The sequence below is a fragment of the Berghia stephanieae genome, chromosome 9 (assembly GCF_034508935.2).
Source record: "Berghia stephanieae isolate SIO BIC M18660-M18661 chromosome 9, UCSD_Bste_1.3, whole genome shotgun sequence".
NCBI classification, from domain to species: domain Eukaryota; kingdom Metazoa; phylum Mollusca; class Gastropoda; order Nudibranchia; family Aeolidiidae; genus Berghia; species Berghia stephanieae.
The window spans coordinates 22800195-22815372 of record NC_088368.1 but is presented as its reverse complement, the minus strand read 5'-3'; the positions used below and the strand labels follow the sequence as shown (position 1 = coordinate 22815372).

Genomic DNA, 15178 nt, shown 5'->3' with positions numbered 1-15178 from the left:
TTGTTTTTGTTTGTTTTTAAGGATTTTACGGGGCTTGCAACACTTTAAGGACATATCAGCGCCAGTAATAAGGAAGAAAATGGGATAGTAAAAAGTTCTAGAATTACAATTAATAAAGCATTCAAGAATAAGGCAGACAAAGGGGAATTGGTTTGTTTGTTTGTTTTTAAGGGTTTTACGGCGCTTGCAACACATTAAGGTCATATCAGCGCCAGTAAAAAGGAAAAAAATGGGATAGTAAAAAGTTCTAGAATTACAATCAAAGCACCCAAGAAATAGTAAGATATAGGGGAACTGGGAACAAATAGGGATCAGATGTAGATTCCAAGAGCATACCACCAATGCACGTAGTTTGAGATCACCTATAAGTCTCATCCAGACACAAGCACAAAATCCAACAAAGAGGAATACACTCAAATGCTTGCATTATACATTAAAAATAACAAATATAATAACACATAACAAAGAGATGATTTACAAGGAAAAAAATATCATCTCCCAAAACAATAACTATGCATTTGACTGTTTCTCTCCGAGTCAAGGACTCCGGCCAGGGTCGGGACAAAACCGAGCAATCTCACACCAAGACAAAAACAGAAAGCAAGTTGGAAAACAGATATAAGGGGATAGAAGACACGGTAAGTACCTCCCTGCCCACTGTGGAGGTAGGGAACCCCACCCAGAGGGAATTGGTTGAAATAGGGAACAGATGTAGATTCCAAGAGCATACCATCAGTGTACTTAGTTTGAGATCACCTAAATTCTCATCCAGACACAACCACATGTCCCCACTAAGAATGTTTACAAATCATATATAATACATAAACCAAACATAATACAGTGCATAACAGAGAGAAGATTTACAACAACAAAAATATCGTCTCCCAAAACTAACATTTGACTGATTCCCTCCCAGTCAGGGTATCCGGCCAGGGCCAGGAGAAAACCAAGTAATCTCATTCCAAGACAGACAGAAAGCATGTTGGAAAACGGACATAGCTCTGAGGGGGATAGAAGACACAGTATGTACCTCCCTGCCCACTATAGGAGGTCAGGAACCCCACCCAGCATTCAAATCTTTGAAAAGTACATTACACTTAATAAATAATCATAATAGTAATAGCACATAACACAGAGATGATTTACAAGGGAAAAAAATGTAATGAGAATGGATAAAGTCAACATTGCTGAAAATCAACCAAACTTTCTGGTCTGGTAGAGTTGACTTGATCAGGATTCCATTGTATTTATACATTTGACAGTCTCCCTCACAGGTGAGGATCACAAGAACATGAGGGGGAAAAAAGCCCAAGCAATCCTAATCCAGAACAAAGACAGGGAGCAACATGGAAAGGTAAAAAACAGATAAGTGGGATAGAAAATAAAACAAGTGACCTCTTTGCTCACCACGGAAGGTCAGGAGACCCCATCAAGACTTCAAAGTCCCAGGTTCGGAAGCCACTGGCAAAATATGGGTCATTACAATCAATTGATATTGGAAGTTGAAGGACGTGTTTTCTTGACCAAAATATACATGTTTTTTTTTTTCAAAATACAGCATAACAATGGATAGATGGGAAAGCAGGATTATCGTTTCATCTCGACAAAGGCGGAAATAAGTGAAAAGAATCTCAGCGTTGTTTCAAGTAAAGTAGGTATTTATTCTAATAATAATAAGTAATAATTGATATCAATCAGTGACATTGATAAACAAGTCTGAACATTAATGTAGGTACATGAGATGACAACACATAATCAATAAGAAATGGACAGTTATGATGATGATGATGAGTATGGTAATCTAAAGTCACGTAAGTGAAAAAAAAAATCATTTAAAACAATGAAGGTAGTATGGGTGGAGGATGAAATGTCGAAGTGTTATGATAATGATGAACTACACAAATAGTCTGAGTACATGTTCTACACAAACACTCCAAAATTATTTTTTTTCAAAACCACAAAAAACTCGATTCATATTCATACATTTAAAAAAAACTGTTTTTACAAAAAACTCTACACAACATACACAAGCCAGCTGTATCCAATATGATACAAAGTAATGTACAAAAACGAATATGATAGCTTTTTTAAAAAAGCACAAAATATCACGGTAAAACTGTGAACACATCACTTTAAATACAGACAGATTGTCCATCTTTAAAGCAATGAACAGTCGTGTCTCTCTAATCTGGAACTCCACAATCCATAGGTCTAGCGCCTCCATTATACAGACAGGTTGCCTGGGTGACAGATTTCTTTCTTCTGTATTTGTACTCTTGAATGACTGATTCCACTATACGGATGTCTCTGTAATCCGGACAAAATTCTGGGAACGGATGTGTTCAGATTGGAGAGACATGACTGGGTAAACATTTTTAATGTTTTTGTTATTTGCCGAATGAAGAAACGTTTGGAGCCTGCATAAGGTATTTTGTTCTTTTTATTTTTTATTTTTTTTGGAAGATGTTATATTCATTTTCATGCATTACTTTTTACAGGTCACAGCTTATCTCAGCTTAGTATTCACCAACACAACACAATAAATGCTCTGCTTACAAATTGTCATGACAAATCAATGATCGCAATCATGATAAATGGATAAAAATTGACAATGAAATAAACCATGACAATGGTGAAATACCGATTGTGGAATAAAACCAGATATTGATTCGTATCAATGTAATAATTGACGTCTTTATTCTGATGGGAACATTTTCTTTTTAGATTGGTCAGTAAATGTTTACTTAAGATATTGATGGATGAAAAAAATGAACCTCAACTTGTCTAAAAATCTCAAACCAAAACACTTCAACTAGTAGTTGTAATAATAACTTTTAATAGATAATAATTAAATAATCAAAAAGGTAGAACAGGATTTTGGTGATCTGTCAATTAAAAAATAACCATGGTATTTTAAAAACCAAAAAGGACCAATACAATCCACCTCCAATATTTTAAATAAAAGGTTCCTTCAATCATTTTGAATAATTTCCTGATCAATAACATTGGCAAACCCAACAACAAGTGGCCATACTCTACGATAAGCTACTCTGTGGAATGAATGAATTAAACTCAAACGAGATCCTTATACAATCAATGAAATGGATAATAAATTTAATTTTTTTTTTTTTTTTTAAAAAGAAGAAAATTCTGATTATGAATTGATGAAATAATTACTAGACATATATATCGATTTACACGTTTATTTCCACCCCCCCCCCCCCCCCACCGTATTCATTCAGACATCGTAATATAAATATTATACCCATATTAGTACTATATCACACATTCAATAACGAATGCATTCAGAGCAAAAGAATAAATAAAAAGTTCACACAAAATGCCAGAAAAACTTTATTTTCATAACTAAAATCAAAACACACAACATTCATTACAAACGCACATCAAACCACCAAATTTTGCAACTCATAATGGCATCAATAAAATCCTTTCATTCAACTATGTCTCAACTGCTATACTCTGATAAGAACCCAAAAAAAACCCCTTTGGGTTTCATTTTTATCAGACCATCTTCTACATCAAACATAGATCAATTAAAATATGGTCCTTAACTTGGCAAAAATAATAAATTAATTAATTAATTTAAAAAATAAAAATCCCCTGTCCGAGGCTTCAAACAAGTCTCAAGTTGAGCCTTTCAGATGTCAAGGGTCATTTTAATTGATCCATATTTAAAGTAAATATTTTCTGGCAAAAATGTTTTTTTTTTTTAAATGAGATGATTTATCACAGTAAAAAATCCTCTTCATCCATACTTTAAAACCTGCATCATCAACTAACATTATAGAAGACTAGAAGTGTGGTATCTTTGCTTTGTTAATTATTTTTTTTACATTTAATGATAATATCAATATATTACAACATTAGTGTTCTACACAATTTTTGTGTCCGGAAAAAAAAACCAACCAAAATAAAAAAAAATAAAAAAGCAGGAAAAGCAACGTTGAGAGATGCCTTCAAAAATAATAATTTGCCATCTTCTCTCCTAAACATGACATATATTTGGCAGGCATTCTTAAAGCATTCCAAGATTAAAATTCAAATACTAGCTTTGATTAGACAAACAAAACAAAAAAAAAAAACAAAAAAAAAAAACAAAAAGAAAGTTTTTAAATAAAAAGTACAAAACTTGTAAAGCTGTTTTTGGTCACGTCACATTCTATTTGTCTTCGTTTTCTTTCTTTCTTCTTCTTTTTTTTTATATTTCATTTCAGCATTTAGACCTTAGGCAGTTTAATTTAGTATAATATAGGCATCCTGAAAAAAAATAAATAAATAAATAAATTACTTGACAGCCTGCTAAAGTAATGATTCAGTAATTGGAGGTATCTCATTTTAGTGACTATATACGGACACCCAGGGGGAGTGATCGAAGAGGAAGGGAGGGCAAGAGAAGAGAAGAAGGGAAATTATTCTAATGCTAAGCCAAGCTAATACCACTAACTTGGGGAATTGAACAGTCATTCTGAATTGAAAGTAAAGACAAACAGATCTATCATGTCAATAATTTAAAAGCGTTTGGAAATGACTCCCCAATCTAACAGTATGGCATCTATACTCATTTACCTTCATAACTAAAAACCCAATCTACTCGCAGCACATCACTGTACACCCATCCATCTCTAAAAGTTGAGGTTCTCATGCAGTTCTATCTTTATTTCTTTTACCAGTTCTAAAATGGAAGACACAGCAGCGGCACGATTTTTCTTGACACTATCTGCAATTTCACGGAATTTCTGCTCTTTTCCCTTCTGGATGTTAACCTCCATGTCCGTGCGACTTCCGAAAATCTAATACAATGAATATAATAATAATAATAATAAATTAATCATTAATGGACAATAATGATGATATAATAATAATAATAATAATAATAATAATAATAATAATAATAATAATAATAATAATAATAATAATAATAACAATATTAAATAATGATGATGATGGGAAAAGACAAACAAAATGAAAAGGTTAATTCAGATATTAAGATTAAGAGGAGACAAAGTTCTCATTAAACTCCTGTACACTTACCAAATACCTATTTATATACCTTGGACAGAAGACTTTTAACTTCATAAATCTATCGATCAAAATGACTCTCAACTCGTCAAATATTTAAAACTCTCTCCTTACCAGCCATTTTCGGAATTTCCCCCAAAACTTGCCACCAACCCAAAACAAAAATAGATTTTTATTACTCAAACAAACAAAAAAAGCGACAAGTGCATTCTATACATGATATTGTTCAGCAAAATGAGCTCTTCCACACTGTGTCATGGTTTTATAAATCTGACAAAAATGTCTCTTTTTAAATTGTGCGATGTACAAAAGTAATTAGAAAGAGAAAATTGTAGGTTGATCGTAATGATAGTGATAGACACGATATTCCTATGGCTGGAAAGGAGAGGGTTAAAGCCAGGAGTTTTTAAAGTGGTATTGTAGAATTCAGAAGCTAAATCTTTACATTAGCTGATTGTGCTAGATCCAAGATTGTTTATAATAATAGATCTTCTTCTTCCTTTAAATTGCAAGCCACCTCTGGTGTAGTAATGACAGACTTAACAATAAGGGTATCACAATACTCGCTCAATACATGTTTTTTTTTTATTCATTCATCCAATTTAATTTAATCAGCTCTTCAAAACTTCAATGTCATGCTTTCCTATTGCATATTGTAAAAATTTATTCCAGGATCGAATTGCAGATGGATAAAACGATTAACGTGACAATTGAGGTTTGTGGATTCTGGAATCTCAAATTATGTCCCCTATGTACTGCCAAAGTTGGCAGGTGCTTTAATCTGTCCTTTGGTGGATCCATAACATTGTGCACCACATCTCACATCTAAAGAATGGTTAAAGGCACAAAAACGGCAAATATGTTTAAGTTGAAGTCTGATATTTAAAAAACATTCAGTTTGTTTTTTTGTGTATGTTTTTAAGGGTTTTACGGCGCTTGCAACACATTTAGGTTATATCAGCGCCAGTAAAAAGGAAGAAAATGGGATAGTAAAAAGTTCTAGAATTACAATTAAAGCACAAAAGAAAAGGTAAGACAAAAGGGAATTGGTTCAAATAGGGTACAGATGTAGATTCCAAGAGCACACCGTCAAAGTACTTAGTTTGAGATCACCTTAGTCTCATCCAGACACAAGCACAGGTCCCAACTAAGAGGAATACACTCAAATGTTAACCAATCATATAATATAATATGTAAACTAAACATAATACAATGCATAATGGAGAGATGATTTACAAGGAAAAAAATATCATCTCCCAAAACTATAACTATACATTCGACTGTTTCCCTCTCAGCCAAGGACTCTGACCCAAGTCAGGACAAAACCAAGACAAAGACAGAAAGCAATTGAAAAACAGAAAGAGGGGATAGAAGACACAGCAAGTACCCCCCCCCCCCCCCGCCCCTGCCCACTATGGGAGGTATGAACCCCACCCAGGAACATTCAGTTTAAAAATCAAAACATGTTAACTTTTCAAAGAGCTAAAATGGGACACTCTAACACTACTGCACAATAATGTCATGACCCAAAACTAGTATGTTTGAACTTACTCATTATCTAAATTTAGAGCTTTCTCTGTTCCTTGTTGCTTGTCAAAAAAGCATAATTCTTGGACATGCAAGGGTCATTTCCATGCACATAAATAATCCAATTTTTATTTTCTTCATACATTTTTTACAAAGATTGCCAAATCACGACAGTCCCAATTTTATCAGGACAGTTGGCTGCTACTGCTATGCATCCCACAGGAGAAATTTGTCTTCAGGATCTATTCCAAGAAAAAAAATGGAACAACCCAGGCACCAGTTGCAGTTCAGCACCGCAAAGTGAGCGAGGGCAAGGTGAATTTTTCAAGGCCACACAATGCCATGGAGTGCCACACTGCCAACTAAAAAAACAAGTACAATCCCACAAAGAAAAAACATTTAAAAATATACTTATCTTATTCTTATGTTAAATAATATGCAGTTGGCAGTCCTTGATGAGGTTTTCAAAACAAACTGAGAACAAATATCCTGCATTTAAAACCATCACTTATCAACTTATGGCAAATATTTGGCAGCATTTTTTAACTATTTCATAAACTATCAGTGTTATCACCCATAAATCGTTTACCTTAGCTTCATATTCTCTGTAACTCTTTTCCCTCTCATTCTTATAGGAGGTGATTTCTGCATCAGCCTCTCTCTTGGCAGCCTTCAATCGCTGAGCTTTGCCTGAAATTAAAATAAGCCAAATTACAGGGAAGTTAAAAAGGCAACGCTTTTCTTTTCTTCTGCATGTTATACAAGTTTAGTACAAATTACTGGTTTTCCCAGTATCTGAACGGTTCTGGTATCATATCAAAGAGCAGAGATCAACTTTCTTTTGGTGTGATTCAAATCATTGAAGGCACATTATGTTAAAAAGTATAATTCTATAAAAAATACGTCATCTTAAAACTTTCGTAATTTTTTTCAAAATTGAGAGAGCAAAAAAAAAAAGAGGCATCTAGGCATTTATCTATGTCTATGCCAAACTTCATCAAGATTGAAGGCAGTGCAGTATGCTTACTTTTGGTCGCTAGTGACCAACCCTCTTTTCTCCATGCTAAAGTCCCATCAGTAGTCAGCTTATTGAGAGGCTGTTCAGTGGGGGAGTTCCCAGTCACAAATTTTGAGCTTTTAGCAATAGTATATTTTGAGTGGTAAAATTTTGCACTTTGATAAAATTTTCACAAAATATCTTAATTTGACACAATCAGGGGGACGGGACTTGAAATAACATAACATTCGATACCTTATTTGTTTCTCTACGACTAACGGTTCCAGAGTTATTTATAGTTTTCTGTTGAAATTTTTAGTCAATTTACAGAGAGAATCTGTGATCTCAGTGCTGCCTCAAAACCAGCATCTCGCGGCGATCGGGAAAGTTTGGGTTTTGCAGTCAACATGGCCCACTAATTGTTTTCAGTAATTTTGTTCCAATTAAAAAATAAATGGCAAGTCTTTGGTATCATTTTAAAGGTCAGAAAATAAGCTTTATTTTCATATAAATCATTTTCATGTGTGGAAAGTATGGAAAAAAATTAGGTTTAATGAAAAGGCTAAAAATATGAGGTTTTTGTGCTAAAAAGTGGGGTTGATGGTGAGTAAAATAAAATAGTGAGCAAGTGTTCAATTTTGATGAAACTTGGCAGAGGTACTCTTCAATTAATTGTATATCGATGTATCAAGTATAATTAAAATGTATCCACAATTTTAAAAATTTCTTATAATTCAAAAATTGATAAATTTTTACTTCATTAGCTTTCTGAGAAATACAATCAGGCATTAAGAATGAAATACGCCGTTAGAAAGCTTGTTTTGTTCCCTTTAACATGATACCAAAATTAGTCATATAGGTTCACAAATAACGCCATGGTAACCAAAACAGTAAAGGGCCAAAAATAAAGTTCCAAAAAACGAGTTTCACCTAACAGTGAGCCTATCGGCAGCTACTGGATTGAGGTTATCAAAGTGTCTAGTAAAAGCAAAACTTTGGAACCATTTACCCTAAATCAAAAAGTAAGGTACCATATTGAATGTTTTTTAAAGGGCTATCTATGTAAAAATAAATGATATTAATTTTTATTTTTGAAAAAAAATATTAAAGTACCTTTACCTACTAAACCAAGATGACTTTTCTTTTCATAATCTGGGTTTCAAAATGTTGTTACAATTAGAAGAATGTGTTGAAAAGCGCTTTACTTTATATAACAATATAATATATAATGATAATATAGGATAGGTTTCAGTGAGCTCAATTCAATTTGAATTTTTTTTACCAAAGTACCTACTTTCAATTTCGATACCCTTGTAGGCACTTTGATAAAATTTTCATCTCAATTCGACCCAGTCAGGTGCATGGGTCTAGAAAAAAAAACAAAATTTTATACCTTATTTGTTTCTCTACGACTCTACGACAAACAGTTCCAGAATTATTTTAATTTTTCTGTTAAAAAAGTTAATTTTACAGAGATAAATGTTTACATTATCAGTTTTCTGAGAAATACAATCAGGAATTAAGAATTAAATACACTGTACTCAGTACTTTTACGTTTACTGTTAGAAAACTTGTAGTTGTAGTTGTAGTTAAGATTCATTATTCATGGCTGTCATTATCCCCAGACACCTGTCTGGGGATAATGAAAATTCGTTATCCCCAGACACATATTTGAAACTCTGCTCTTTTAAACAATTATCCACATTCCAGAATATGGAATGTTTCCAAATGCACATAGAAATAAGGAAAGTTAATAAAATATCTATAAAAACATCTAATTAATCAACATTAAATCAGTTGTTACTACATATACACAATATGCGTCGACTTCGAAGTGGGTGTCATGGCCGAATGGTTTAGTCGTCTGCCATACCTCAAATCCTGGTTCCGCAACTTTTTTTAAAAAAATAAATTCCGTCTTCTTTTTACAGAACAGTTCAAGGGATAAATGTCCCATCCATCCTCCCCCCACCTCTTTTTTTAAAAAAAAACTCTCTCTCTCTCTCTCTCGGTTCCTTTCTACTTTCTAGCAAATTGTCATATTCGTCCCCACTCCGATCTCAAAAAGTGTCTAAAAAGAATAAATAATTAAAAAGCAAACAAACAGAAATATTCAGAGAGCGACCAAATGGTCAGATAGAGGCGAAAAAAAACAAACAATAATTTTTTTTTTAATAAAAACAATTTAAGAAATTCATGCTCATAAACGGAACAAAAGGCCAAAAAAAAGGAGAAAAGAATAGACTCACACAAAAAAAAAAAAAATAGGTGTGGGGAGGATGGATGCGACATTTATCCCTTGCAACGTTCTGTATAAAGAAGACGGAATTTTTTTTTTTAAAGTGGCGGAACCAGGATTCGAACCCACAACGTCGATTCTGGTAAAACTTCCAGGGCAGACGACTTAACCATTCGGCCATGACACCCACCTCGAAGTCGACACATATTGTGTATATGTAGTAACAACTGATTTAATATTGGTTAATTTGATGTTTTTATAGATATTTTAGGCACTTTGATAGCTCCAGTCCAGTGGCCGCCGATAGGCTCACTGTAAGGTGAAACTCGATTTTTTTAACTTTATTTTTGACCCTTTACTGTGTTGGTGACCATGGCGTTATTTGTGAACCTATGCGACTAATTTTGGTATCATTATAAAGGGCACAAAACAAGCTTTCTAACTGTGTATTTCATTCTTAATTCCTGATTGTATTTCTCAGAAAACTTATGTAATAAAAATTTATAAATTTTTGAATTATAACAACTTTTTAAATTATGGATACATTTTAATTATACTTCATACATCGATAGACAATTAATTGAAGAATATATCTGCCAAATTTCATCAAAATAGATACACTCGCTCATTATTTTATTTTTCCCGCCACCAACCCCACTTTTTAGGACAAAAACCTCATATTTTTTTCCATTTTCATTTATCCTTAATTTTTTTCCATACTTTCCATACATGAAAATGATTTATATGAAAATAAAGCTTATTTTCTGACCTTTAAAATGATATCTAACACTTGCCATTTATTTTCTTAATTGAAACAAAATTACTGAAAACAATAAGTGGGCCATGTTGACTGCAAGACTCAAACTTTCCCGATCGCCGCGAGATGCTGGTTTTGAGGCAGCGGTGAGATGACAGATTCTCTCGCATTTTGGTAGAAAAATATAAATAACTCTGGAACCGTAGGTCGTAGAGAAACAAATAAGGTATTCACGATTCACAGTGTTTGAAATATCTAACAACATCACGATTGGTCATTGTTGTGTTCAGCTTGACACATGTGTACCTATGTTTACAAAGTTCATAAACAAAGCAGTGTGTTTACATTTCTGAAGAAATATCCAATCGTTGGACAGCAACAAATCATGTAATTGATGACTTGGTTGGACGAAAACATGAATATAGATCGCTCCCATTGCCAATTGTCAATAATTGATAATTGAGGCTTCAACTTCAACTTCACACTCACTCACACACTCAACTTTCAATCAAATTCAAAGTCAAAGTAGAGCAGTCACTGACAGTTGGCAGACTCACAAGTCGCACTGCTGCTCTTACTCTTTGGACTTTCTCAATCAAATTGTTTTCATTTTGTCCAGATCTATGAAGGTGTGAGTTATAATTTTCATTCTGGACAATTGTCATTGTCATTGAATTTGATGAATTGAATTCAGTAACAGTTGATATTGGGTGGTACCCATTTTTACGACGTCGTATAACTTACGTTTCTTTGCTTCGACAACTTTGTCTGTAGCTTTCTTTTCAGCCGCTAAAAGCTGTTGAATTCCAACTGTTTGACTCGCCATTATTCTTGAAAAGAATCCCGTTAGATAGACGCTAACTTTCTTGACACTTGGTCCCCAATCGGCTCTCTCTCAACTATCAACTTCCGATTCTCGTGATGTTGTTAGTAAATTTATTCAGCTGATTTCCGGTTGACGTCATAGATAGATCGTTACAATAAAGTTTCGAACAATATTATTATGAAGTGAGTAGAAAAGTGCCAGAAGACAATAGAGAATAAAAAAATTTTTCGCGGCGGTGGTGGGGTTTGAACCTGCGACCTTATTGGTACGACAACTCCGCCTGGCAGGTGAGAGCGTGGCTCTACCGTGTGAGCTATCCACGAACACAAAAATATTCGTTTCAAACCCAAAGTCATTTCTAGATCCCTCTCTCACCCACTTCTTGAGATCGCCGATTCGTTCACCACCATCGCGAAGTAATTTTGACCAGCAGTTAAGCTTAATAGCCAATATTCTCATCACAAACATATAACATAGAAACGATTGAGACATTGAGTATGCTCCGGTGTATGGGGTGAATTCACCAAGAAGTGGGTGAGAGAGGGATCTAGAAATGACTTTGGGTTTGAAACGAATATTTTTGTGTTCGTGGATAGCTCACACGGTAGAGCCACGCTCTCACCTGCCAGGCGGAGTTGTCGTACCAATAAGGTCGCAGGTTCAAACCCCACCACCGCCGCGAAAAAAATTTTTATTCTCTATTGTCTTCTGGCACTTTTCTACTCACTTCATATCTTGTTGTTACCAACATAAGTGCCTGCTCCACTCACTTTTCTGAACAATATTATTATTATTTTGCCCTTTAAAAGGGCAAGAACTACATCTGCCGGAAAGGAGCGTGAAGACTGAACTGCCTCCGAACCTAAATATGTCTCCATACAGAGAAAGGGAGAATGCGAGTTTACCATCAGTTTGCAATGGCGTCGTCCTTCATCCGATTCCATTCTTTGAAACAATTATTTCGGCAAGAACCGAGATTAATGCTAAGATTTTGTCGCCAAGCAGAGTTTGGTAAGTACTCAGAATGATTAGAGATCAAAATATAGGTTTTAAAATTTTGCAAAATTACAATGGCAGCCCACCCACCAACAATCATTCGTTATTGATGCAAAATCAATATTTAGAATTAATCTCCACAGATGTGATTGGAAAATAAATAATTTATGTTAATACATGTTCTACAAGTCGTAACATGCGTGGTAATATTTCATAACTTAGATTTTATTTATTTATTTTTTAAATTACTTGTTACAAAAATTGTATTTTATGTATATATATATATATATATATATATATATATATATATATATATATATATATATATATATATATATATATATATATATATTTGTGTGTGTGTGTGTGTGTGTGTGTGTGTGTGTGTGTGTGTATGTGTTTCTTTGTTTTTGTTGTTGTTTTTGATCTTTTTTTTTTGTAGGGTTGGGGGGGGGGGGGGGGGGGGTTTCTTGGGGTTATTTTGGGTTTTTTTTTGGTTTTGTCTTGTTTTATTTATTTTTGTTTGTGTGTGTGTGTGTGTGTGTGTGTGTGTGTGTGTGTGTGTGTGTGTGTTTTGTTTGTTTATATGTTTGGGGGGGGGGTGTTTGTTTGTTTGTTTTGTTTTTTTTTTTTGGGGGGGGGGAAGGGTTGTTTTATGTTTGTTTTTCTTGGGGTTTTGTTTGGTTTTGTCTTGTTTGTTTTTTTTTGTTTGTTTGGTTTTGTCTTGTTTTTTTTTTTTTGGGGGGGGGGTTTTGTTTTGTTTTTGTATGTTGTGTGTGTGTGTGTGTGTTTTTGTTTGTTTATATGTTGTTTTTTTTTTGGGGGGGGGCGTTGTTTGTTTGTTTTTTGTTTTGTTTTGTTTTTGTTTTTGTCTCAAATAAAAAAAAAAGATTATAACTATCGTAAATTCTGATAGGAATTTAACCATTCTGAATCAAAAGGGGGAAGGGTGGGGGGAGTTGTGTACTTATAATTTGTTATCGCTTCTGTCTGGCATTATAATCGAGGTAAACCAGAGGCCGGAAAGAAAATAAACTTTAATTGATCAAAATAAATGTGATCCACCGTCTCAAACCGATAGTCGGGCTGAACTGTGCGCTGGACATTGAATTTTTAGCCACATAATATTAGAAACTTATGGTTACTTTTTCTTAATTTTGTGTGAAAAATGAATGCAACTTCTTATATTGCAACAGACCCAAAGTTCATATCTCTTATCATCTTAATTCTAACCTCATTATTCAAGGTCTAATTCACCTCGAACGACGTGCACTTATTTGCAGGTCTGAAAACCCAATTCATTATGGGCTAATTGTTGTAATAGAAATCTCAAAAAAATGACCCAAATAATATTGTCCATGACAACAATGTTAAACTAGGCCAATAATTGCGTTCGGATGTCAGACCTGTATATTCGTATCGATTCCGACATAATACCGTTATAAGTCGATGGGTCTCAATAAATATGAAATTATAGTTATTGAAACTTTAAAATGCTATATTCACTCCTTCCAATAAAAAATTGAAAAGCATAAGTAAGAAGAAAAAAACAAAGATAACTCAATAGAAGTCTCTTTTTTTTATCCACAGTCAATTCAATTAACAGAATCTAAATCACCCTGACATAAAACCATTTAGATGCAATGAGTCACATATGTGCACCTAAAAAAAAGGGGGGGGGGGGGACTTTTGCCTCGTCTCCTCTATCTCTACAAACCACACATTATGATGATAATGATAATAACATAATATGAATAACACGCTGCTACCAGTAATGTACAGACATGGATATAATAACTGCTTTTCGAAGAAATTACAAGTCACAACTTTACTTTTAAATATCATTTTAAATAAAAATAAAAAGAACGGGATTTCCCACTCTACAAACATGCACTAAAAAAGACGCATACAGGACTTGCATGTGTTGTTTATCTACCTCAAAAAGTGGTAGAGAATGAGGATTTTTTTTCTTCACTAAGAGGGTCGAAAGAAAATCGATAGTGAAGATGAAGATAGTGAAGAATAAATTGTGAAGATTCCATTGCAACAGTTGTGGCAATGGGTTCTATATTAATTTCATTTTGCAGATTCAAACCCAACCTTTAAGGTAGACATTTTTAGCACCCACGAATTAATGAGGGAGGGGAAACAACTCCCCAAGCTTGTGTGTGTGTGTTGGAGAGAGAGAGAGAGAGAGAGAGAGAGAGAGAGAGAGAGAGAGAGGGGGGGGGGGGGGTGGGGGAAGAGGAAGGGTTGTGGGTTGAGAGGGGGCTATTCTTGGTTCTGACGCAGTTAAAGCGAATGATCTGTGAATGATTATTGAGTATGTGGCCATTTTTGTTGAAGACTAGTATAAGGGTTTTGTTGTTGTTGTTGTTTGTGTGTGTGTGTGTGTGTGTGTGTGTGTGTGTGTGTGTGTGTTTTGTTGGTTGTTGTTGTTGTCGGTGGTTGGTTTGTTTGTTGTTTTTTGTTTTGTTTTTTTTTGGGGGGGGGGGTAAAAATTGTAATAAGATAACGATAGCACTTTTTATATTCATGAAAACATGACAGTTAGTCGCCATGATAACATCGATATGCTTTTATTGATGAGCACATTATTGTTTTCATTGCGCCTGTTATTACACGGCGCTACAGAAATCCGCGAAAGACAAAAAAGCATTGTTTGAGCGTTTGTGAATTGAACGCGATCCATTGCCTCCTGTAAAAGTCAAAGGTCAAGGTTCATCAAAGTGGATAAACCCCTCCCCCTTGCTGACAGACCAAAGAGGTACCTATGATTGAGAGTCCCAGTTGTTG

The 15178-nt window shown here is 34.3% G+C and overlaps 1 protein-coding gene across 1 annotated transcript; it reads right to left on the bottom strand.

The window, feature by feature from the left end:
• Nucleotides 1-1637: 1637 nt before the first annotated feature.
• On the bottom strand, nucleotides 1638-11490 carry LOC144979883 (putative V-type proton ATPase subunit G). The gene is made up of 3 exons (XM_078927123.1): nucleotides 11305-11490; nucleotides 7157-7257; nucleotides 1638-4811 (listed from the first exon to the last, which is right to left on the bottom strand). Exons 1-3 carry the CDS (start codon nucleotides 11384-11386, stop codon nucleotides 4644-4646), a joined length of 351 nt encoding a protein of 116 aa, XP_078783249.1. The 5' UTR covers nucleotides 11387-11490; the 3' UTR covers nucleotides 1638-4643.
• Nucleotides 11491-15178: the final 3688 nt, after the last annotated feature.